The sequence below is a fragment of the Lichenostomus cassidix genome, unplaced genomic scaffold, assembly GCF_008360975.1.
Source record: "Lichenostomus cassidix isolate B80296 unplaced genomic scaffold, HeHo_3.0 HiC_scaffold_852, whole genome shotgun sequence".
NCBI classification, from domain to species: Eukaryota; Metazoa; Chordata; class Aves; order Passeriformes; family Meliphagidae; genus Lichenostomus; species Lichenostomus cassidix.
In genome coordinates, this window is record NW_028148026.1 from 831,073 (window position 1) to 856,448 (window position 25,376).

The 25,376-nt window shown below is 60.2% G+C and overlaps 3 protein-coding genes and 1 long non-coding RNA gene across 4 annotated transcripts in view; all 4 read right to left on the reverse strand.

Moving 5' to 3' along the window:
* LOC146420349 (Fc receptor-like protein 3) overlaps positions 1-2,552 on the reverse strand; it is an 11,235-nt gene extending 8,683 nt beyond the window's left edge. Inside the window, exons 1-2 of the mRNA XM_085048418.1 lie at positions 1,993-2,552; positions 1,612-1,875 (exon numbers count right to left, since the gene is read on the reverse strand). Of these exons, the coding sequence (XP_084904544.1) occupies positions 1,612-1,875; positions 1,993-2,296 (568 nt within the window). The 5' untranslated portion in view covers positions 2,297-2,552. The remainder of the gene's footprint in view (positions 1-1,611; positions 1,876-1,992) is intronic.
* LOC146420347 (low affinity immunoglobulin gamma Fc region receptor III-B-like) overlaps positions 1-22,639 on the reverse strand; it is a 49,549-nt gene extending 26,910 nt beyond the window's left edge. The window contains exons 1-8 of the mRNA XM_085048395.1: positions 22,526-22,639; positions 10,711-10,731; positions 10,391-10,621; positions 9,884-10,138; positions 8,514-8,810; positions 8,341-8,427; positions 7,892-7,913; positions 7,756-7,813 (exon numbers count right to left, since the gene is read on the reverse strand). Of these exons, the coding sequence (XP_084904521.1) occupies positions 7,756-7,813; positions 7,892-7,913; positions 8,341-8,427; positions 8,514-8,810; positions 9,884-10,138; positions 10,391-10,621; positions 10,711-10,731; positions 22,526-22,574 (1,020 nt within the window). The 5' untranslated portion in view covers positions 22,575-22,639. The remainder of the gene's footprint in view (positions 1-7,755; positions 7,814-7,891; positions 7,914-8,340; positions 8,428-8,513; positions 8,811-9,883; positions 10,139-10,390; positions 10,622-10,710; positions 10,732-22,525) is intronic.
* LOC146420348 (Fc receptor-like A) overlaps positions 1-25,376 on the reverse strand; it is a 49,343-nt gene that overhangs the window by 14,547 nt on the left and 9,420 nt on the right. The gene's annotated exons all lie outside the window — the stretch shown is intronic.
* LOC146420350 (uncharacterized) lies at positions 12,097-12,928 on the reverse strand. The gene is made up of 2 exons (XR_014849205.1): positions 12,855-12,928; positions 12,097-12,740 (listed from the first exon to the last, which is right to left on the reverse strand). It is a non-coding gene; the product is annotated as an uncharacterized LOC146420350 (long non-coding RNA).

Sequence of the window (25,376 nt, forward strand, 5' to 3'; positions counted from 1 at the left end):
GGGGACCCTGGCCCACCTCCTGCCCATCGTGCAGCCAGGTGAAGGTGACAGGTGCTGAGCCCACCTGCACCGAGCAGCGCAGGGTCACGGGGTCACCTGCGCGCACCTGGAGTGCCGGGGGGCCAGGGGTGATGGTGGCATTGGCCACGGGCACTGCGGGGACAGAGACGGGGCTGAGGGTGGGGGAGGGGATGGCATCAGGTGTGGGGGGAGGGGATGGGGGGGATTACAATATCATGGGTGGGATCTCCCCCAACCCAAGGTTTTCACTCACCCAGGACGGTGACAATCAATGGGTCACTTTCAATTGTGCTGTCCCCATCGCTGACCCGGCACTGGTAATGCCCACTGTCCTTGTCCCCAACATGGCTCAGCTCCAGGTGGGGGCCAGTGGCCAGCAGTGCCCCTGAGCCCTCCCGGTGCCAGGAGAACGACAGGGGACCTGTCCCCGCGGCCACCGCACAGCTCAGCACCAGGCTGTCACCCAGTACCACCTGTCCATTGGGTGGCTGTGCTGACAAGGACACCCCTGATACTGGGATCCCTGTGAGAGGGGGGACAGCAGGGGACAGTGAGGGACTGAGGACACCAGGAGAGAACAGGGGACAGCAGGGGACAGAGAGGGATATGGAGACAGGGAGGGACACAGGGAGGGTTGTAGAGGGGTGGGAGGACCCCAGGGAGGGAGAAGGAGGTGCAGAAATGGGGGGGAGCCTGGGAAGAGACCCCAGTGAGGATGGGGGATTCAGGGCAGAGACACATGGAGAGGGGTGGGGGAACTCCAGGGGGGGGCCGTTGGGAACCAGACGGGGATGTGGGGACCTGAGGACCATGGGGGAACCTCAGAGTGGGAGGGAGGGGACCTGGGGAGGTTGCCAGGGAGGGATAGGGGTACCCAGACAGGGGTGGGGAAGCCGGGATGGGATCCGAGAAAGGATTGGGAGACCCAGGAAGGAACCAGGGAAGGGATGAAGGTCTTCAGGTGGGGCAGAGAGGACTCAAGCAGGATGTTGGGGAAGAATGGGGAGATGCAGGTCAGGGAGGGTGATCTGGGGAGAGACCTGTGCAGGGATGAGGGGAGCCGGGAAAGGTGTCAGGGAGGGCTGGGGGGACACGGGCAGAGCTGGGGTACCCGGGGAGGCTGTGGGGGTTGCCGTGCCCATCCCCGCACTCACTGCGCACCGTGACGCGGAGCCGGGCGCTGCTCTTCCGCACGGCCCCCCCCTCGGAGCGCACCTTGCAGCTGTAACTGCCCGAGTGGGAGACCCCCACGGCGGGCAGCAGGAGCTGCGGGGACCCCTGCGGGCCCCCCAGCAACTGCCCGTCCCGGTAGAAGAGGTGCAGGAGGGGGGCTCGGGGCCGCAGGGGGCTGGGGCTGCTGAGGCAGCTGAGATTCAGGGGGGACCCCTCGGTGGGCTTGGGGGACCCTCCAGCTCCAGCACCGGCACTGAGAAGAGCTCTGGGAAGGAGGTAGGGGAGGTTGGGACTGTGATTTGGCGTCTACCGATGAGAGGCTTTGGGAGTTTTGGGCTGTTCAGTATTGGGGTCGCAGGGCAGGTTGGGCTGGATGTGGGGTGTCAGGGTATCAGATGTGGCTGTGGGGCTGCTCACCATGCACTGTCACTGTCACCGGCTCTGACTTCTTCCACAGTGAATTCCCGATGCCCACCCAGCCCCCACACCGGTAGCGGCCACTGTGATGCAGCTGCAGGGGGGACAGGGACAGCTCGGTCCCATGGAGAGGCTCTCTCAGCTCTTTGTCCTCATGGTAGAAGAGCACTCCAGTGACCGACGTGCCACTCCAGACCCGGCAGCGCAGTGTCACCGTGTCCCCCTCCAGCAGCACCCTCACTGGCACCTGCAGCACCAGCCAGTCTGTGGGACAGGGGGGTCCTGTCACACCAGGGGGCCCAAGGGGGCACTGAGGGGTGCAAGGCCACCCAGAGCCCTCAGAGCCCTCTGGGGAAACACCATCCACATCTTACCCCTCACCATTTAAGACTCTCACAGAGGGGCTGCGCCAAGTGCCAGGTCTGTCACATCTGTAGGTGCCACTCTCAGTGACAGTGAGGTGGTTGGATCCCTTCTGGCACCAACGACTCCCATCCTTGTACCAGGTGGTGGCACCGGGGCGCCCCAAGCCCTGACAGGTCAGTGTCACTTTGTCCCACAGCACCGCTGGCATCCAGGGGGGCTCCACGAGGAGCTGGGTGGTCTGGGCACCTGCAGGTGACAGGGGACACCAGCCTGCCAGGGCCAGCACAGAGCTGGGGAAAGCAGGGCAGGGACATGGCATCTGCCTGAGGACTCACCAGCGAGGCTGAGGGTCTGAGCTGGAAGGGAGAAGGGAGAGGGGCTGGGTGGGGGTGGCCCCATGGGGACAGCATCACCAGGGGACAGGTTATAGAAGCTGTCCCCACACTGGCCCTGCAGGGACAACCTGGTGGCACAGAGGTCTCGTGGATGGAGACATTTGGCCACCCTGGGCTGGGGCAGTACATTGGGACACTGTGGACACCCTGGCCATGGGGACACCACCATGCTGGCACAAGTTCCCCCAACAGCCCCACAGTCCCTGTCCCCAGAGCCACATCCCCATGGCCCTGTGCCCAAGATTCCATTTTGATGGCACCTGTCTGCACAGCCCCTTGGTGAGCTTCCCCTTTTCCCTGTCCCCTGTACCCACAGCTGCCCCAGCCCCATGATGCCACTCCTCACACCTCAGTCCTCCCATTTTTCTTTCCCCATTCCTGTCCCCACAGCCACCCCCCTTCCCCAGTCACACCAGTGTGCACCCCCACGGACTGGCTTTGCTGACACTCGGGACCTCAGGGGACCCCACAGCTCCCCTGTGCCCTCTCCCCACTGCTCTCTGCATCACCAGGACCCATCCCTGGGGCATCAGCCCTGTGCCCAGGGCACTCACCCCACAGTAGCAGTGCCACCTTCCTGGCCATCCCGGTGTCCCCAGCCATCTGGGCTGGCTGTCACACACTGCCGGGGCATCCGGTCCCCTTGCTGGTGGCTCTTGGGCCAAAGAGGAAGGAGGCGAGTTCACATCTTGTCCCACGTGTTGATGGCCCATGGTGGGGGCAGGGTGGTGACAGGCTGCGGGCTGGGTGAGGACATGGTGGGGACATGGTGGGACATGGGTTTCCCACGAGTGGGAAACTCCAGGGTTGGGGAGAGCTAAAGATGGGTGTCCAGAAGAACAGGGGGGCACAGGAATGGGGTCCCTGGGGAATGGGGATGCTGTGGCAATGGGGCTCCTGAGGAAGGCGATACACAGGGGATGGGCATCCTGGGGAATCCCTGGGGTCCATGTGGGTGGGGGGAACCAGAGATGGGGGTCCCAGAGGAACATGGACCCCAGGGATTTGGGGTGATGTGATGTGGGCCCAGCTACGGGGTGTCTGGGAGGACTGTGGAGCTCATGGGATGGGATCAAGGGGAGGGCAATGCTGGGAAATGGAGGTTCTGGGAAATGGGCATGCAGAGATGGGGGTCACCAGGAGGGGAACCTAGGGAATGAGGTCCCATAGTTGGATTCCCAGGGGGTTGGGTGTCCCAGGGATGGGCAGTGGCTGGGTGGGCATGTGGGTCACAGCTCCTGCACTGGGTGCCTCCAATTTCGGGGTGACCCAGACAAAAGCACAGACCCTGATGGTGTTCGTGGTCTGTGGGGAACACCAGGGGGTTCCCATGGTGCTCTGGGTCTGTGCTTCCCACACTGGGACTTTTTCCTCTCGTTATTTCTATTTTTTTCTTATTTCCTCACTTTTGTAAACACATTCCCTCCCAGTTCATGGATCAGCGATCCCAGGCAGCACCTGAGCAGGTAACAGGTTGGGAGCACCCAGGGGAGGAATGAAGGGAGTGTGGGGGCTGCAGGGAGGTTTGGGGGAGCTGTGGGGGATGGGGGTGTCCAACTGTGTCCCCAACACTTTCAGTTTCTCTTTCCTGCAGCAGAAGGAAGAGGCTCTTTACACTAAGAGTCAGATGAGGGGGTGTTTCTGTCCTGGGGGGCACATCCAGGTGGATCCTGTCCCGTTGGGGTTGCTGTTCTGGGGGTGACATGTCCTGGGAGAATCCAGTCCAGGGGGTGACGCATCCTGGACGGGAGGATCCTGGTCTGGGGGAGGGCAGATCTGGAAGTGTCTCTGCACATTCCCTGAGTCCTGCTTGTCCCAAAGGTGGCACAGCATTGGGACCTCTGTCAATCCAAGTGTGGGGCTCAGCCATGGCGCAGCCCAACTGCACAGGGATGGGCATTGGCCAACCCTGCTCTGGCCAGCCCCAGGGGCAGCCAGCACCTGAGGCTACCACCTGCCCCCTTGGCCCCCTTTGATTCTCACAGCTTTAGAGCTGCTCAAAGGTGAGAATTGTGTGGGGGAAAAAGGCCTGGCTGTGGTTTGCTCAGCCCCGCAAGAAGCACAGAAACCAATTGGAGCTCAAGCAGTGGCTCTGCGAGGGCCTTTGATGGTTTTCAGAGCAGGGCTGGGTGGAAACCAACCATGCAGGGGCAGCTGGGAGGGAACCAGACCGGAAATGCAGCAATTGATCATTTTGTCCCTCTGTCCAAGTGACTGAGAGAGCCCCAGAACTCCTGCAAAGACAACAACAATCTGCTCAACAACCTGATCTGGAGCCTCCTCCTTCCTGTACAAAACTTGTAGCCATTCGGAACCTCCCAGATAGAACGTTTGGTTTCTGGCTGTGGCTGCCAGATGAGAGGAAAGAGTGTTGAAATATTGATCAGGGGCTCAACACATGGATCCTGGGAACCTGGGGGTGAGAGCAGGAGCAGAGAGTGCCCAGGCAGGGGAACTCATGGCAGGATGGAGGGGATTTACCAGGCAATCAAACCCTGAGGGACACACGGGCATTTCCACAGATTCCTGTGCAGTGGTCCAAGGATGGGCAGAGTTGTTCCATTTTTGGGAGCAGAATCCATGGGAAGTAAATCAAGTCTCAGGGTGGGAATGAGAAAAATGGGAAGAGTTCCTAAATATGGACCACAAAAGTCTTCCTTGTGGGGTGCTGCTCTTCTGGGGTTGCTGCCCAGAAGAGAGAGAACACTCAGGGAGATTACAAACTCTGTATAATCCACAGCAAACGCTGCTGTGGGATGCAAAAGCAAACCATGAAGTCTTGTGGCTCTGGATGGACCTCTTCTTGAACGTTAGGATTTTTTTCTTTCTTTCTTCTCTTTCTTTCTTTCTTTCTTTCTTTCTTTCTTTCTTTCTTTCTTTCTTTCTTTCTTTCTTTCTTTCTTTCTTTCTTTCTTTCTTTCTCTCTTTCTCTCTTTCTCTCTTTCTCTCTTTCTCTCTTTCTCTCTTTCTCTCTTTCTCTTTCTCTCTCTCTCTCTCTGAGGGAATTTTTTTCCCATTTTTGGCCTAAGAGATGGGAAGGAGGAGTACTTAAGAGATAAAACATGTAGCCGGGATGGGGAGGAGGGGGAAGGGGTGCAGTTTGCTGCAGTCTCTTAGCAGGGAGGTTTTCTCTTGGGAAGTGCAGAGATACGGTGAGACTTGGCTGGGGGTCAGGGGCTGGGCTCAGCCCTCTCAGCGCTCTCTTGCTCTCTTTCTCTCAGGGGGATGGCAGGAGAGATGTTTGTGCTCTTGGTGCTGGGCTGTGCCTGAGGGGAGAATTCACTGCTACTGCAGAGTTTTGTTCTTCACTGCTTCTCCTTACCATGGGTGAGCCTTTGCTCGTAAGAGCAGCTGTTGAACTGGGATGTTTCCAACACTAAACCTCACTGGGAGCGACCCTCACCATCTGCCTCGGGGGAAACCCAGGACTCTTACCACCTTCCCTTCTCCAGAGGGAGTTTCTCCCGGCTGCTTGCGGGAGCTCAGCTGCTGCTGCTCAGCCTGGCTGTCTTCCTGCCACTGTTGTGGCAGTTTTTGTTACACTTTCACTCGACACCCTGCATCTGCCCCAACCCCCGCGGCTCTTGCCAGGGCTTCAGAGTTTTGTCCACACTTTGTTTCCCACCCTGGGTATGCTCAGCTCTGCTGTTCCAGCCCACTGCTCTGAGGTTCCTGCTACAGTCCAGCTCACTACCCGCAGTGGCACTCAGACCAGCTGCTCCCCGTGAGTTTCGCAAAGGAAACCATTGTCTCTCATTCTCTGTCACCTGAGCTGCCATTGCCAGGTGGAGAGGCGGCTGAGCTCGCGCCACAGCGCCCCCTGCAGCCGCGGGGGAATCATCACACCTGCCCTGCCCAGCCGGGAGCCAACAGCGCCCCTGCTGGCTGTGACTGTAACTGCACCGAAGGGGAAAGTGCTTGATGGCCGACAGAAGGCTGTTGTTGGGTTTCTGGTTTTCTTTGTTATTGCTGCCATTGTTGTTGTTTCTTTGCCTTGGTTTAACTATTCTAAACAAAAACTTTTATTCTTTTAATATATCTGAGCCTGAAAGCCACATAATTTCAAAATTATAATAATTTGGAGAGAAGGAGGGTCATATTTTCCATCTCAGAAGGATTCATACCTTCCTTGGCAGACACCTCTCTTTATAAACTGAGTCTTCAGTTCAGAATCCAAAATTCACCATCTGCAGGCAGTGAATAGTCACCCCGAATTACAGAATTTTGCCCTGACTCCACTGTTCTACTGGGCCTCTTGTGCCTCCAGTTGGAAGGGGGAGGTGCAGCAGCCCCTAGTTTTTAGGGGAAGTCTGAAATTGGAGAATGTGGTTTCTAAAGCAAGATAGAGATTAACAAAGAGACACCATTTCTCCCAGGATAACAAAAAATTTGTATTTTGGTCCCAATAACAGGGCAATGGGTCCTGTACCCCTGGCACTGGGAGGGAGAATGGGCAGCACTGGACACACTGTGCAGCTCCACATGGGGTTCCTCCCTACTCGTCATCACCTCCCCAGGCAGGTTGGGCACCCATGGGGGCCATGGGGGGAAAACACAGGTGTGGGTGCCCACGGATGGGGAGCTCCAGTGACCCCCAGTGCCCCCAGCCACCCCAGTTTAATGGCACATTCTCATAGATGTCACTGAATCCTCGCAGTCACTCACGGGGTCTCAGCAGCTTCATTGGTCACTTGTGGTTCCCGGGGAGAGGAAGCACAGGGAACCCATCTGGGAGTCCTGCAAGAGACATCAGCTGGGGGAGCCCAATTAGAGGGTGGAACCCACGGGTGACTGCAGCGACGCAGCCTCATGTTTCACGGGCGGGCACCCCATGCTGCAAAGAGGGGGGCCGTTGGTGGCCAAGACACGCCGGGGGCAAACGTAGCACCACGGCAGGCAGTGGAGCTGTTGGGGACGTGAGTCTTTGTGGAGGCGCAGCACAGAAAAAAGTGTAGGATCACAGTCTGTGATTCCAAGGGAGTTTATGAAGGATCCACGGGCTCAGGGCAAAGGGAGAGGAAGAGGGACAGAGAAGAAGGGGTGGAGAAGGGTGAGAAACCAGAGGCTATGAACCAAGAAAAAAGGGATGCAGAGGCTTAAAAGGAGAGGGAAGAGGGGAGTGGTTAGCTCCAAGGAGCCAACCAGGGAAAGCCAGAGGGGGGGAGATAAGGAGGGGAAAAGGGGGTACAACCAATGGTTTACAGCAGAGGAGGGTACAAACTCAGGAAGCAAATAATATACTCAGCTAGGGAGAGGTTTCTAGAACATGAACTATATACAGTTCGTGTTAATATGCATACCCTAAATCCTACTAGCACACTGCAACGGGTGACATGTCCCTGGTCCCTGCCCTGTACTCACCCTCTGCCTGCTTGATACTCACCACATGGGTGTTCAGCACCTCCCCCTGCTTTGGGGGGGCTAGGGGCTTCAGGAGGGCCCTGCAGGGATAAAGAGGTGTGGGGGAGCAGTCTGCGGAACGGGGGAAAGGGGAGTCATGGCCAGAGCCCTCCACTCACCTATCCTGGGATTTCCTGGCAGCTGCAAGGAAAAGGGGGTTAGGTGTGACCATGGGGTCCACAGGGCATCTGATTCCCCCTGAGCCCTCACTGTGCCCCAGATTCCCTACAGGACCCCCAAGCACCACCAAGGCCTCCATAACTGCAAGCTTGGCATGGAGGGGCACTCCCCCAGGATCCCTGAAGAACCCCCAACATCCCTGCACGGTCCTACAAACAGCTCCACAAAGACCCCAGGAGCTCCCAGTGCCACCCCAGTATTCATCAAGGCCTCTCTGGGATGGACAAGGACCCTCCGAAATCCCCCAAGTTCCCGAGGACCTCGAGCATGAGTCACTGGGGACTCAGCCCCACCCAACTCAGGGGCTTTGATCACTAACCCATTTCCCCCAAAACTGGGGACTTCCCATTGCCCTTCAGGGTCCCTGTCTCCCTCCACTGTCACCCACCCAGGCTGTGCCACCAGTGACAGCCTCCAATGACAGCCAGGAGCAGGACCAGGAACAGGAGGGTCCTGCCAACATTCACAGCCACCGCTGGAGCCAGAGGAGATACATGACACATTGGGGTCACCTGTCACCTCAGGGGTCCTGCTCACACCAGAAACCCCGTGTGACCTCACCTGTGCCCAAGTGTCTCTCTGCTGTCACCTCCAGGGCCAGCTCTGAGCTGAGCACCCGGAACACGCGGTGCTCATCCAGCTGGTTGGTGGCCATGCACTGATAGGAGCCAGAATGTCCCACATCGATGTCCCCAAGCTCCAGGAGGGGACCCTGGGCCACCTCCTGCCCATCGCGCAACCAGGTGAAGGTGACAGGTGCTGAGCCCACCTGCACTGAGCAGCACAGGGTCATAGGGTCACCTGCGCGCACCTGGTGTGCCGGGGGGCCAGGGGTGATGGTGGCATTGGCCACGGGCACTGTGGGGACAGAGACGAGGCTGAGGCTGGGGAAGGGGATGGAACATGTCGTGGGGGGAGGGGATGGGTGTGGGGATGGGGATGCCGAGGGTGGGGTTGCCCTGAGCCCGAGGGTCTCGCTCACCCGAGACAGTGACATTTAGTACAGGGCTATCAGCCCCGCTATCTCTGTGGCTATTTTGGCACTGGTAGTGATCACTGTCCTTGTCCCCAGCCTTGCTCAGCTCCAGGCGGGGACCAGTGCCCAGCGGTGCTAGGAGAAGGACAGGGGACCTGTTCTTGTGGCCACTGCACAGCTCAACACCAGGTGGTCACCCAGTGCCACCTCTTCCCCAGGGGTCTGCACCGACAGGGACACCCCAGAGACTGTGGTCCCTGTGGGGGTACACGAATGGGATGGGGAACACAGGGAGTGGAAGGAAGTGGAGGGAGATTGGAGAAGAGTGGAGGCGACCCCAGTGAGGGAAAAAGGGACCCACGAAGAGGTACATGGACCCGATGACTATGGAGAGACAGCAGTGAGTGACTGGGGGGAGAGATGTAAATAGGCAGATAGGGAAGGAAGAGCAGAGGATGGTGTGAGGACACGGGAATGGATGTGGGTTATTGGTGAGAGGTGGGGACACAGAGACATTGATATGGGACCCGGGGAGGGTGTGGGGGTTGCCGTGCCCATCCCTGCACTCACTGCGCACCGTGACGCGGAGCCGGGCGCTGCTCTTCCGCACAGCCCACCCCTTGGAGTGCACCTCGCAGCTGTAACTGCCCGAGTGGGAGACCCCCACAGTGGGCAGCAGGAGCTGTGAGGACCCCTGAGGGCCCCCCAGCAACTGCCCGTCCTGGTAGAAGAGGTGCAGGAGAGGGGCTCAGGGCTGCAGGGGGCTGGGGGTGCTGAGGCAGCTGAGAGTCAGGGAGGACCCCTCAGTGGGCTCAGGGGGACCCTCCAGCTCCAGCACCGGCACCAGGAAGAGCTCTGGGAAGGAGATGGGAGTGGAGATGATGATCCCGAGTGTGCTGGGGCCAGGCTGTGGCGGTGCCGAGCTGTGGGGCTATCAGGGTTTCGGGGTGCTCACCGTGCACTGTCACTGTCACCGGCTTTGACTGCTCCGACACCGGTGACATTGCGATGCTCACCAAGCCTCTGCAGTGGTAGTGACCACTGTGGTGCAGCTGCAGGGGGGACAGGGACAGCTCGGTCCCATGTATAGATGTCCCTACTTCCTCCTCCTCACGGTAGAAGGACACCGAAGTGACAGGGGAGTTCTCCCTGACCGGGCAGCGCAGTGTCACCGTGTCTCCCCCCCGCAGCACCTGGAGCACCAGCCAGTCTGGAGACAAGTGGGGACACATCACACCGGCATGTCCCGATGGCACCTGGAAGCCCTCACTGTGTCACCACCAACACCCCAGTGGTCCCCAATTCCAGCAGGGAACTCCCTTCACCCTGGGATGCTCTGGGATGTCCCCATGTGCAGGAGATGGGCTCTGGTCACACCAGGGAGGTGACCCAGGAAGCAGAGCTCATCCAGAGCCTTCGGGGTCCCCACGGGTGCCAGGCTGGGGACACAAATCCTCCTCACCATTTAAGACGCTCATGGAGGGGCTGATCCCAGTGCCAGGTCTGTAACATCTGTAGGTGCCACTCCAATAGACAATCAAGTGGTCAGCTGCATTCTGCCACCAGTGCTTCCCATCCTTGTACCACGTGGTGTCACCAGATGTCCCCGAGCCCTGACAGGTCAGTGTCACTCTGTCCCACAGCACCACTGGTGTCCAGGGGGGATCCACGAGGAGCTGGGTTGTCTGAGCACCTGCAGGTGACAAGGGACACCAGCCTGCCAGGGCCAGCACAGGGCTGGGGACAGCGGGGCAGGGACATGCCATCTGCCTGAGGACTCACCAGCAAGGCTGAGGGTCTGGGCTGGAAGGGAGAAGGAAGAGGGCTGGGTGAGGGTGGCACCACGGGGACAGTGGCACCCGGGAGGTGTAGTGTGGCATTGTCCCCAAATTGTCCCGGTGAGGACATGGTGTCGAAGTTCAGGGAAGGCCTGGAATTTTTCTCCATCACTGTTACTAAGCAACAAGTAGTTGGATGTTTAGAGCAACCATGTCTTTTGTAAAAGACAAAAGATGTGCTTGGGCAGGGCAGGGTGAGGGAAGAGCCGGCCCTTGGAACGCTCTCTCTCGTGGATCAGAAGCTGAGAAGAGAGGCTGCTCTTTGCTTTTCAGCTGTGACCAGAGGAAATCCAACTGTGCCCTGTTTGTTCTTCTCCTGACTGAGTGAGCTTTGATTCAACCTTTTTTTCCCACTGGGAAGTGCATGTTTCCCCAGGGCTGCGTTTTCTCGCAGCAGCTGCTGGGAGAGTCCGGCTGCCTCTGCCGCCTGCCCCCGTCCTCTGCCGCACGAGACCGCGGCATCTGCTGTGACTGCAGAAATCCTTGCTACCTCACTAGCTAGCTGGGAGATAGCCAGCTCCCACCCTCTGCCGCCCTGCTTTTTGCCGCTCAGAGCTGCCCTGCCTGTTTTTTCAGCCTGCCCACCATTACCAGCTGCGTGAGGCTGACCTGACCCTGCGCTAAAGTGCCACCTGCAGCCGCTCGGGAGTCATCGCACCTGCCCTGTCCGGCCGGGAGCTCAACAGCGCCCCTGCTGCTTGCAACTGTGATTACACCACACGGGAAAAGGCTCAGCAGCTCACAAGTCATCTGCTATTGTTTTCTAGTGGTGGTTGCTATTATTGTTATTGCTTGTTTATAGATACTAGTAAAGAACTAATCCCTTTCCCATACATTTGCCTGAACGCCCTTGATTTTCAAAATTAAAATAATTCGGAGGGAGGGGAGAATCACATTCTCTGTCCTAAGGAAGGGTTCAACCTCTCTTGGCAGACACCTGTCTTTCAAACTAAGACACATGGATGTCTCGGGGACGGGGACACCACCGTCACCCCATGCTCAGGCAGGACATGGGGACAGTGTGGACACTCCAGACATGAGGACACCACGGCCACCCTGTGCTGGCACAGGTCACGCCCCACCAGCCCCACAGCACCTGTCCCCATATCCCATCCCAACGGTCCTTGTCCCTGTCCCCACAGCTGCCCCAGCTCCATGGTGCCTCCCCACTCCCCCATTACTGTCCCCACCTTTCTGTCCCCTCTCTCCTGTCCCCACTGCCAGCCCACTACCCCAGTCACCCAGCCCGCGACCCCCAAGGGGGGCTGGGTTTGGATTAGGGTGGGGAGGACTCCATCCCTGAGCACCGTCAAGGGCAAAACAGACTCGATTTGGGGCAAATAATTGCATTTATTGTCCATCAAAACGAAAAATGAGAAGTAAAATAAACCTGAAAAACTCCTTCCCCCCACCCGTCCCTCCTGAGCCGGGAGCTCCTCCAGGGCTGCGGGGTGTCCCTCGTGTCCCCCAGGCTGTCCCTCATGTCTCTCGGGGTGTCCCCGGCACCCTCTGCCGGCTCTGGCCACTTCGGGTCACACTGCGCTGGTCCCACACGGGTTTTCCCAAATCCGTGGGGCTCAGAGGGACAGAGGGGTGGTGGCCATGGGCAGGGAGGGGACAGGGCCAGCTGCCGGCAGTTCCTGGTGGCCACGGGGAGGGGATAGGGCCAGCTGCCAGCAAATGGGGAGTGGATGGGAAAGCCTCTGGGGATACTGGGAGCACTGGGATGGAAAAGAGACCCCACATGGGACCTCCACACTAGTGGCCACCCCCTGTGTCCCACGGGAGCTGGAGGGGGACACACACGAGGGGTGCCCAGGGGAGGGGATCTCCAGTGCCCCCAGTGTCCACAGTGCCTCCAGTGTCCCCAGTGTCACAGCGCATTGCCATAGATGTCACCAGAGTCCTGCTGTCGCCCATGGGGTCCTGGCAGCTCCGCGTAGGTCACCTGGGGGGATGTGGCATGGGGGGGCCCTGCGAGAGGCAGTGATTGGGGCGGGTGACACCCGTGGGTGACGTGTCCCTGTCCCTGTCCCTGTCCCCGTCCCCATCCCTGTCCCTGTCCCTGTCCCTAACACCCGTACTCACCCTCTGCCCTCGCGGTGCTCACGACCTGGGTGTAAAGCACCTCCCTATCCTCCGGGGGGGCCGAGGGGACCCTGCGGGGATAAAAGGGGTGGCTGTGGCTGTGGCGTTGTGGGGGTGGGGATAAAAGGGGTTCAGGACTGCAGCCCCCCACTCACCTGTCCTCTGGCTTCCTGGTGGCTGCAAAAGAAAGAGGAGTGGGGTTGACAAAGAGGTCCCTGGGGCCACTGAAACTTCCCAGGACCCTTGATTGCCCCCGGGACTCGTAAGCATCCCTGAACCGCCAAAACCCCTGAACCACCCCAAAGCTCAAGATCCCCTGAGCGCCCAGAGCTCCCAAATACAGCGGAAAGGGGAGATCTCCCAATTCCCGCAGGACCCCAGAAAAAACCCCAAAATCCCAACACCACCTCAAACCCCACAGGAGCTTAGCTAAGGTCACTGGGGGCTCAGCTCCACCCAAGGAAGAGGCAGTGGGTGCTGCCACATGGCTCTCCCAGTCTGGGGGGCTTCCCACCGCTGCCCATCCCCCAGTGTCACCCACCCATGCGGTGCCACCGGCGCCAGCCCAGGATGAGAGTCAGGAGCAGAACCAGGAGCAACAGGGAACCAGCAAGTCCTGCAGCCACTGCTGGGGACAGAGTGGGACACACTGGGGTCACCAAGAACCCAAAAGGTCCTGCACCCCCCGGTGACCCCATATGACCCCACCTGTGCCCCAGTGTCCACACAGTGTCACCACCAGGGCCAGCTCTGAGCTGAGTGCCTGGAACACACGGTGCTCATCCAGCTGGTTGGTGGCCACGCACTGGTAGGTGCCAGAATGTCCCACATCGATGTCCCCAAGCTCCAGGAGGGGACCCTGGGCCACCTCCTGCCCATTGTGCAGCCAGGTGAAGGTGACAGGTGCTGAGCCCACCTGCACCGAGCAGCGCAGGGTCACGGGGTCACCTGTGCGCACCTGGAGTGCCGGGGGGCCAGGGGTGATGGTGGCATTGGCCACGGGCACTGCGGGGACAGAGATGTGGCTGAGGCTGGGGGAGGGGCTGGCATTAGGTGTAGGGGGAGGGGATGGGTGGCAATGATGATATCATGGTGTCCTAGGTTGCAATATAGATGTAGTTAAGTATTCTATTACCACCAGCTGTGGGCCGTTAGCTGCTATCACCTGCTAATGACCCACACTGGATGACAGGCAATGGGCCATCCGTTAGCTGTTACCAGCTGCTAATGACCCACCCCGCATGACAGGCAATGGGCCATCAGGGACCCACAGTGTGACTCATGGACTTATCTCATCCCATTGCGGGATGCTCTGCCCAGGAGGGAGGAGCCAGGTGTTCCCACCTGGATATAACCTGGCCCTGGAACTGCCTGAGCTAGCCCTGTCTACTGGGTTCCCAGAGGACCAGAGCTACCACTGGATCTTCAGCTGGAGACTAGACCTTCACAGGATCACCACTTCAACTGGACTACTTCAGTTTGGACTGCTACTACCACCCTAACAGGGTGTTAGGTTGTATCTGACTTTGTCAGTGCTTTTCCCTGTATTATTTCACTTATTTTTAATTTCAATCTTGACTTGTGATCTCCCACTGGTTTATTTTCAAACCAAGACACATGGGTGGGGTCAGCCCCAGCCCGAGGGTGTTGCTCACCCAAGACAGTGACATTCAGTGTGGAGCTCTCATTCACGCTGTCCCCGTTCCTGACCCGGCACCGGTACTGGCCACTGTCATTCACGCCAATGCTGCTCAGCTCCAGCTTAGGGCCAGTGCCCAGCAGTGTCCCCGAGCCCTCCCAGTGCCAGGAGAAGGACAGGGGACCTGTCCCTGCTGCCACCGTGCAGCTCAGCACCAGGCTGTCACCCAGTGCCACCTGTCCCCCAGGGGGCTGTGCCGACAGGTACACTCCCCAGAGCGAGAGCCCTGTGGGGAGACATGGGTGTGATGGGGACCTGAGGAGGGGAGGGAGGAGATGTAGGAGAGGATGGAGGAGACCCAAGTGGGTGAGAAAGGGAGTGGTGGGAGATTCAGGAAGGGGAGGCATGCAAATGGATATAGGGGACCCCGGAGAGGGGTGAAGGGATGCAGACAGGGGTGGTGTGACCTGGGGACACTGGAGGGACCTCCAGTTGGACTGGGTGTCCCCAGTTGTGTCTGAGCGACCCGGGAGGCTGTCGGGGAAGGATGGAGGTCCCCAGGTGGTGATGGGAGGTGGGGACGGTGATCCCAAAGCCACTGGGGAGAGGCTGTGGGGATGTCGGGGTGGTGGCTGTGGGGTGCTTACTGTGCACTGTCACTGGCTTCGACTCTGACACCAGTGATGTTCCGAAGCTCACCCAGCCCCTGCAGCGATAGTTGCCACTGTGGTTCAGCCGCAGGGAAGACAGGGACAGCTCGGTCCCATGGCCAGACCTCCCCAGTTCCTCCTCCTCACGGTAGAAGGACACCGAGGTGACAGAGTAGCTGTCCCTGACCCGGCAGCGCAGTGTCACCGTGTCCCCCTCCAGCACAGCCCATGCTGGCACCTGCAGCACCAGCAAGTCTGGGGACAAGTGGGGACACATCACACCGGCATGTCCCAATGGCACCTGGACCCCCACTGTGTCACACACAGAGCACCAGGGGTCCCCAATTCCAACAGGGTCCCATGGCACTGGGATGCTCTGGGATGTCCCCGTGCAGGGGACAGGCTCTGGTCACACCAGGGGATGACCCAGGCAGCAGAGCTCACCCAGAGCCCTTGGTGTCCCCGCGGGTGACAGGCTGGGGACACCAAACTCCCCTCACCATCTAAGATGCTCACGGAGGGGCTGAGCCCAGTGCTGGGTCAGTGACACTTGTAGGTGCCACTCTCAGTGACAGTGAAGTGGTCGCCTCCCTTCTGCCACGAGCTCCACCTGTCCTTGCGCCAGTAGGTGACACCGGATGTCCCCGAACCCTGGCAGCTCAGTGTCACTCTGTCCCACAGCACCGGCGGTGTCCAGGGGGGATCCACGAGGAGCTGGGTGGTCTGAGCACCTGCAGGTTACAGGGGACACCAGACTGCACAGGGCCAGCACAGGGCTGGGGACAGCAGGGCAGGGACATGGCATCCCTTGGGAACTCACCAGCGAGGCTGAGGGTCTGAGCTGGAATGGAGAAGGGAGAGGGCTGGGTGGGGGTGGCACCTCGGGGACAGTGACACAGGAGATGTAGTGTGGCATGGTCCCCAAATTGTCCCCGTGAGGACAGAATGGCACAGATGTCTCAGGAACAGGGACACCGGGGCCACCCCGTGCTCAGGCAGGGCTTGGGGACACTGCGGCCACCCAGGAAATGGGGACACCACAGCCACCCCGTGCTGGCAAAGCTCACCCCACCAGCCCCACAGCACCTGTCCCCATATCCCATCCCGACAGTCATTGTCCCCTTGCCCACCTGTCCCTGTCCCTGCACCCCTGTGTCCCTGCCCCTGTCCTCACACCCGCCCATGCCCCATGGTGTCTCCCCACACCCGTGTCCCCAATTACTGTCCCCACCTTTCTGTCCCCTCTCTCCTGTCCCCACGGCCACCCCACAACCCTGGTCACCCCCACGGACTGGCTCTGCTGGCACTGGGGACCTCAGGGGACCCCGCAGCCCCCTGTGCCCCCTCCCCACCGCTCTCTGCCTCACCACGGCCATCCCTGGGCTGTCATCCCTGTGCCCAGGGCACTCACTCCACAGCAGCAGTGCCACCTTCCCGGCCATCCCGCTGTCCCCGGCCACCCAGGCTAGCTGTCACACACTGCCGGGGCCACCTGTCCCTGTTGGTGGCTCTTTGGCCGAAGGGGAAGGAAGCGAGGCCACGTCTAGCGCTCGGGCGTGTTTGACACATGGTGGGGGCAGGGTGGGGACAGGCTGGCCACAAGCTGGGGGCAGGGTGGGGAAATGGCGGGGACGTGGTGGGACAGGCTGGGGACATGGTGGGACACGGGAATTCGACGATTTGGGACACAGGAGCTGAGGAGAGTCAAAGATTGAGGTCTCAGAGCAATGGGGGTCCTGGGGGAAGGGAGGGTGAAGGGGATGGAATCAAGGGGAGGGGGCTCCTCGGCAATGGGGGTCCTGGGCCATGGAGACCCTGGGCAATGGCAGTGCCAGGCTGGGGGGACATAGGGAATGGGGGTGCCATGGTTGGGTTCCCAGGGCAATGGGGGTGCCAGGGATGGGCAGTGGCTGGGTGGGCATGTGGGTCACAGCTCCTGCACTGGGTGCCTCAGATGTTGGGGTGACCCAGGGCCCAGCACAGCCCCCTCGGGCTCCTCATGGCCTGGGGGTCACCCCCGGGGGATTCCAAGGGTCTCTGGCGTTGTGCCCCCTCCCCCACACAGTCACTTTTTCCTCTCTTTATTTCCATTTCTTCCCTTTTTTCCCTCAATTTCACACTGCCCCAATTCCTGTCTCGGGGATGTCAGGGAGCTCCTGAGCAGGGAAGGAACTGGGGAGAGCCTGAGGAGGGGAAGAAGGGAGTGCAGGAAGGGTTGGGGGGCTGTGGGGGATGGGAGTGTCCAGCTGTGCCCCCCAACACTTTCCCTTTCCTGCAGCAAAAGGAAGCAAATTGAATTGAATTTATAAACCACCAAAGCAGAGCTGAAAAATGAGAAGTGAAACACATCTTAAACACACATTCCCCTCTCAGGCACTTCTCCAACGTGGGTTTCCCACGGGCTCACAGCACCCTTCGGGCATCACCTACTGCACCGGGGGCTCCTGCAGGGCTGCAGGGAGGTCTCTGCTCCCCGGGGACACCACGGGCTCCAGGGAATCTCCACTCAGGCACCCGGAGCCTCTCGTTCCCCTCCTTCCTCCCTGCGCTCGCTGCCTGCAGGGTTGTTCCTCTCGCAGCCTCTGGCTCCTCTTGGCTGCTGCAATTCCATCTCTGCCATCCCTTGGATTTACCCTTCCCAATTCTGGGGTGCTCTGCTCCTCCTTCCGCCCATTCCAGGACACCCCCGAGTGCCGGAGCTGTTGGGAGCATTGCCATAGCAACAGTCGGTCCCGACACATGGCGACAGTGGCTCCGGACACGCTGTCCCAGCCGCTCCGGACACATGGCCACCGTCGCTGCCGCAGCCCGGGACAGTCGCGCCACTCGCAGCGCCATGGCAGCGCCACCTGCCCCGGTGACCGAGCCCAGCACTCCGCTCCCGCAGGCCCGGCGGCTCCTGCCGGGCTCCCTGCTCTCCCCCAGCCTCCCGCTCCCTCCCTCCCGGCGCCCCCCGCCCGCCCCAGGGCTGAGCCCGGCCGAGGCTCCGCAGCAGCTGCGGGGCTCAGAGCCGCTCGGGGAGCGCCGGCTGCGGGGCTTTGGGCACCGGGGGGCACCGGGCAGGGCTGCGGCGGGGCTGGGCTGGGCTCGGGGGACACCTCAGGCTGTCCCCGGCTCCGTCCCGGGGCTCTCGGGGCTCTCGGTGCAGCTGCGGGGGAACCAGTCCGGCAGTGCCCCAACTGATCATTTTGTCACCCTCCCCAGGGGACTTAGAGAGCTCCAAAAATCCTGCAAATCCCACAAGGATCTGCTCAACAGCCTGACCTGGACCCTCCTCCTTCCCGAGCTGAACAGACAGAGCTGAACAAACAAACCCCATTTCTGCCGCTTTAATCAAAAAGCTGCGCTTTGAGTGCAATCAGAGGGAAAAGGGTCCTGTGCCGCCCTGGCAGTGGGATGGGAATGGGGAGCGCTGGGGGTGCTGTGGAGAGGAAGAAGTGACCCCTGGGGAGACTCGATGTCCCTCAGTCTCCCCAGTGTCACAGCACATTCTCGTAGGTGGCACTCGGGTCCTGCTGTCCCTCTCAGGGTCCCGACAGCTCCGTGTTGGTCACTTGTGGATCCCGAGGGAGGACAGTGCCGGGGGAACGCCCTGGGGACCCTGCGAGAGACAGCGGTTGTGGGGACCCTCGTGGGGGTGACAGCCGTGGGTGACGTGTCGCTGTCGCTGTCCCTGTCCCTGTCCCCTCCCGTACTCACCCCCTGCCCTCTCGGTGCCCTCCATGGGGGTGTCCAGCACCTCCCCCTCCTCCGGGGGCTCCGGGGGGGCCCTGCGGGGATCAGGGGTGTCTGAGGGGGTCTGGGGAGAGGGGAAAGGGCAGTCATGGTCGGAGCCCCCCTCACCTGTCCTGGGACTTCCTGGGGGCTGCAAGGAAAAGGGGAGGAGGTGACTGTGGGGTCCCCGAGAACCCTGAACCTTCCTGGCACCTCGGGAGCTCCAACCACCCATGGGACCCCCAAATCCCCACTGCAGCCCCGATTCCCACAGGACACTGATTCCCCCCTGGACCCCAGGAACACCGGAACCCCATGAAGTTCTGCACGACTGCAGTGTCCCCAGTGCTCCCGACCCCCCTGAACCCCAAGCCCGGCAGGGAGGGGAAACCCTAACTCACTCCAGGACCCCAAACCCCCCCATTGTCACCCACCTGGGCGGTGCCACCAGTGACAGCCCCCGATGACAGCCAGGAGCAGCACCAGGTACAGGAGCGTCCTGCCGACATTCACAGCCACTGCAGGGGACAGAACTGTCATGAGGGTCACCACTCACCTCAGGAGTCTTGAACCCCACAGTGACCCCATATGACCCCACCTGTGCCCCAGTGTCCCCGCGGTGTCACCTCCAGGGCCAGCTCTGGGCTGAGCGCCCGGAACACACGGTGCTCATCCAGCTGGTTGGTGGCCATGCACTGGTAGGTGCCAGAATGTCCCACATCAATGTCCCCAAGCTCCAGGAGGGGACCCTGGGCCACCTCGTGCCCATCGTGCAGCCAGGTGAAGGTGACAGGTGCTGAGCCCACCTGCACCGAGCAGCACAGGGTCACGGGGTCACCTGCGCGCACCTGGAGTGCCGGGGGGCCAGGGGTGATGGTGGCATTGGCCACGGGCACTGCGGGGACAGAGACGGGGCTGAGGGTGGGGGAGGGGCTGGCATCAGGTGTGGGGGGAGGGGATGGGGGGGATGACAATATCATGGGTGGGATCTCCCCCAACCCAAGGGTCTCACTCACCCAGGACGGTGACAATCAATGGGTCACTTTCAACCGTGCTGTCCCCATCGCTGACCCGGCACTGGTAGTGGCCACTGTCCTTGTCCCCAACATGGCTCAGCTCCAGGTGGGGGCCAGTGGCCAGCAGTGCCCCTGAGCCCTCCTGGTGCCAGGAGAACGACAGGGGACCTGTCCCCGCGGCCACCGCACAGTTCAGCACCAGGCTGTCACCCAGTACCACCTGTCCATTGGGTGGCCGTGCTGACAAGGACACCCCTGATACTGGCATCCCTGTGAGAAGGGGACAGAAGTGGACAGTGAGGGAGTGGGGACACCAGGAGAGAACAGGGGACAGCAGGGGACAGAGAAGGATATGGAGACAGGGAGGGACACAGGGAGGGTTGTAGAGGGGTGGGAGGACCCCAGGGAGGGAGAAGGAGGTGCAGAAATGGGGGGGAGCCTGGGAAGAGACCCCAGTGAGGATGGGCGATTCAGGGCAGAGACACATGGAGAGGGATGGGGGAACTCCAGGGGGAGGCTGTTGGGAACCAGACAGGGATGTGGGGACCTGAGGACCATGGGGGAACCTCAGAGTGGGAGGGAGGGGACCCGGGGAGGGTGCCACAGAGGGATAGGGGTACCCAGACAGGGGTGGGGAACCCGGGATGGGATCCGAGAAAGGATTGGGAGACCCAGGAAAGAACCAGGGAAGGGATGAAGGTCTTCAGGTGGGGCTGAGAGGACTCAAGCAGGATGTTGGGGAAGAATGGGGAGACACAGGTCAGGGAGGGTGATCTGGGGAGAGACCTGTGAAGGGATGAGGGGAGCCGGGAAAGGTGTCAGGGAGGGCTGGGGGGACACGGGCAGGGCTGGGTTACCCGGGGAGGCTGTGGGGGTTGCCGTGCCCATCCCCGCACTCACTGCGCACCGTGACGCGGAGCCGGGCGCTGCTCTTCCGCACGGCCCCCCCCTCGGAGCGCACCTCGCAGCTGTAACTGCCCGAGTGGGAGACCCCCACGGCGGGCAGCAGGAGCTGCGGGGACCCCTGCGGGCCCCCCAGCAACTGCCCGTCCCGGTAGAAGAGGTGCAGGAGGGGGGCTCGGGGCCGCAGGGGGCTGGGGGTGCTGAGGCAGCTGAGATTCAGGAGGGACCCCTCGGTGGGCTCGGGGGGACCTTCCAGCGCCAGCACCGGCACCGAGAAGAGCTCTGGGAAGGAGGTAGGGGAGATTGGGACTGTGATTTGGCGTCCACCGATGAGAGGCTTTGGGAGTTTTGGGCTGTTCAGTATTGGGGTCGCAGGGCAGGTTGGGCTGGATGTGGGGTGTCAGGGTATCAGATGTGGCTTTGGGGCTGCTCACCATGCACTGTCACTGTCACCGGCTCTGACTTCTTCCACAGTAAATTCCCAGAGCCCACCCATCCCCCACACCGGTAGCGGCCACTGTGATGCAGCTGCAGGGGGGACAGGGACAGCTCGGTCCCATGGAGAGGCTCTCTCAGCTCTTTGTCCTCATGGTAGAAGAGCACTCCAGTGACCGATGTGTCCCTCCAGACCCGGCAGCGCAGTGTCACCGTGTCCCCCTCCAGCAGCACCCGCACTGGCACCTGCAGCACCAGCCAGTCTGTGGGACAGGGGGGTCCTGTCACACCAGGGGGCTCCAGGGGGCACTGAGGGGTGCAAGGCCACCCAGAGCCCTCAGAGCCCTCAGGGGAAACACCATCCACATCTTACCCCTCACCATTTAAGACTCTCACAGAGGGGCTGAGCCCAGTGCTGGGTCTGTCACATCTGTAGGTGCCACTCTCATTGACAGTGAGGTGGTTGGATCCCTTCTGGCACCAACGACTCCCATCCTTGTACCAGGTGGTGGCACCGGGGCGCCCCAAGCCCTGACAGGTCAGTGTCACTTTGTCCCACAGCACCGCTGGCATCCAGGGGGGATCCACGAGGAGCTGGGTGGTCAGGGCACCTGCAGGTGACAGGGGACACCAGCCTGCCAGGGCCAGCACAGAGCTGGGGACAGCAGGGCAGGGACATGGCATCCTCCTGAGGACTCACCAGCAAGGCTGAGAGTCTGAGCTGGAAGGGAGAAGGGAGAGGGGCTGGGTGGGGGTGGCCCCTTGGGGACAGAAGCACCAGGGGACAGGTTATAGAAGCTGTCCCCACACTGTGCCTGCAGGGACAACCTGGTGGCACAGAGGTCTCGTGGATGGACACATTTGGCCACTCTGGGCTGGGGCAGTACATCGGGACACTGTGGACACCCTGGCCATGGGGACACCACCATGCTGGCACAAGTTCCCCCAGTAGCCCCACAGTCTCTGTCCCCACAGCCACATCCCCAGGGTCCTGTGCCCAAGATTCCATTTTGATGGCACCTGTCTGCACGGCCCCTTGCTGAGCTTCCCCTTTTCCCTGTCCCCTGTACCCACAGCTGCCCCAGCCCTATCATGCTGCTCCTCACACCTCAGTCCTCCCATTTCTCTTTCCCCATTCCTGTCCCCACAGCCACCCCCCTTCCCCAGTCACACCAGTGTCCACCCCCACGGACTGGCTTTGCTGACACTCGGGACCTAAGGGGACCCCACAGCTCCCCTGTGCCCTCTCCCCACTGCTCTCTGCATCACCAGGACCCATCCCTGGGGCATCAGCCCTGTGCCCAGGGCACTCACCCCACAGTAGCAGTGCCACCTTCCTGGCCATCCCGGTGTCCCCAGCCATCTGGGCTGGCTGTCACACACTGCCGGGGCATCCGGTCCCCTTGCTGGTGGCTCTTGGGCCAAGGAGGAAGGAAGCGAGTTCACATCTTGTCCCACGTGTTGATGGCCCATGGTGGGGGCAGGGTGGTGACAGGCTGCGGACTGGGTGGGACATGGTGGGGACATGGTGGGACATGAGTTTCCCACGAATGGGAGACTCCAGGGTTGGGGAGAGCTAAAGATGGGTGTCCAGAGGAACAGGGGGGCACAGGAATGGGGTCCCTGGGGAATGGGGATGCTGTGGCAATGGGGCTCCTGAGGAAGGCGATACACAGGGGATGGGCATCCTGGGGAATCCCTGGGGTCCATGTGGGTGGGGGGAACCAGAGATGGGGGTCCCAGGGGAACATGGACCCCAGGGATTTGGGGTGATGTGATGTGGGCCCAGCTACGGGGTGTCTGGGGGGACTGTGGAGTCCATGGGATGGGATCAAGGGGAGGGTGATGCTGGGAAATGGAGGTTCTGGGAAATGGGCATACTGGGATGGGGGACACCAGGAGGGGGACCTAGGGAATGAGGTCCCATAGTTGGATTCCCAGGGGGTTGGGTGTCCCAGGGATGGGCAGTGGCTGGGCAGACATGTAGGTCACAGCTCCTTCAGTGAGTGCCTCCGATTTTGGGGTGACCCAGACAAAAGCACAGACCCTGATGGTGTTCGTGGTCTGAGAGGAACACCAGGGGGCTCCCATGGTGCTCTGGGTCTGTGCTTCCCACACCGGGACTTCTTCTTCTCGTTATTTCTATTTTTTTCTTATTTCCTTACTTTTGTAAACACATCCCTCTCAGTTTGTGGCTCAGAGATCCCAGGCAGCACTTGAGCAGGTAACAGGTTTGGGGGACCCTGGGGAGGAAGGAAGGGAGTGAGGGGGCTGCAGGGAGTCATGGGGCTGCTGTGGGGGATTGGGGTGTCTGGCTGTGTCCCCAACACTTTCTCTTTCCTGCAGCAGAAGGAAGAGGCTGTTTGTGCTGAGAGTCAGATGAGGGGGTGTTTCTGTCCTGGGGGGCACATCCAGGGGGGTCCTGTCCTGTTGGGGTTGCTGTTATGGGGATGAAACATCCTGGGGGAATCCAGTCCATGGGGTGACACATCCTAGACGGGAGGATCCTGGTCTGGGGAAGGGCAGTTCCTGGAGTGTCCCTGCACATTCCTGAGTCCTGCCTGTCCCAAAGGTGGCACAGCAGTGGGACCTCTGTCCATCTAAGTGTGCTTCCAGCCATGGCACAGCCCCACTGCACAGGGATGGGCATTGGCCAGCCCTGCTCTGGCCAGCCCCAGGGGCAGCCAGCACCTGAGGCTCCCACCTGCCCCTTTGGCCCCCTTTGATTCTCACAGCTTTAGAGCTGCTCAAAGGTGAGAATTGTGTGGGGGAAAAAGGCCTGGCTGTGGTTTGCTCAGCCCTGCAAGAAGCACAGAAAGCAACTGGAGCTCAAGCAGTGGCTCAGCGAGGGCCTTTGATGGTTTTCAGAGCAGGGCTGGGTGGAAACCAACCCTGCAAGGGCAGCTGTGAGGGAACCAGTCTGGAAATGCAGCAATTGATCCTTTTGTCCCTCTGGCCAAGGGACTGAGAGAGCCCCAGAACTCCTGCAAAGACAACAACAATCTGCTCAACAACCTGATCTGGAGCCTCCTCCCTCCTGTCTCACACCTGCAGCCCTTTGGAAGCTCCCAGAAAGAATGTTTGGGTTCTAGCTGTGCCCACCAGATGAGAGGAAAAAGTCTGGAAATATTGATCAGGGGCTCAACACATGGATCCGGGGAACACAGGGGTGAGAGCAGGAGCAGGGAGTGCCCAGGCAGGGGAATTCAGGGAAGAATGGAGGGGATTTACCAGGGAATCACACCCTGAGGGACACACAGGCATTTCCACAGATTCCTGTGCAGTGGTCCAAGGATGGATAGAGTTGTTCCTTTTTGGGAGTAAAATTCATGGGAAGTAAATCAAGTCTCAGGGTGGGAATGAGAAAAATGGGAAGAGTTCCTAAATATGGCCTAACAAAAGTCTTCCTTAAAGGATTTGTTGCTGCCCAACAGACAGGGAATGATCACATGGACCTGTTTGACACCCAGGGAGATTCCACTCTGTGTTATCCACAGCAAATTCTCCTAAATGTGCTCCTAAAGGGAACCATAAAGTCTTGTGGCTCTGGATGGACCTCCTCTTGAAGGTTAGGATTCTTTCATTTCTTTCTTTCTTTTCTTTCTTTTCTTTCTTTTCTTTCTTTTCTTTCTTTTCTTTCTTTTCTTTCTTTTCTTTCTCTCTCTCTCTATTGGAATTTTTTCCCCATTTGTGGCCTAAGAGACGGGAAAGAGGAGTACTTAAGAGATAAAAGATGTAGCCAGGATGGGGAGGAGGGGGAAGGGGTGCAGTTTGCTGCAGTCTCTTAGCAGGGAGGTTTTCTCTTGGGAAGTGCAGAGATACGGTGAGACTTGGCTGGGGGTCAGGGGCTGGGCTCAGCCCTCTCAGCGCTCTCTTGATCTCTTGCTCTCAGGGGGATAGCAGGAGAGATGTTTGTGCTCTTGGAGCTGGGCTGTGCCTGAGGGGAGAATTCACTGCTACTGCAGAGTTTTGTCCTTCACTGCTTCTCCTTACCGTGGGTGATCCTTTGCTCATAAGAGCAGCTGTTGAACTGGGATGTTTCCAACACCCAACCTCACTGGGAGCGGCCCTCACCATCTGCATGGGTGCCTCGGGGGAAACCCAGGACCCTGACCACCTTCCCTTCTCTGGAGGGAGTTTCTCCCGGCTGCTTGCGGGAGCTCAG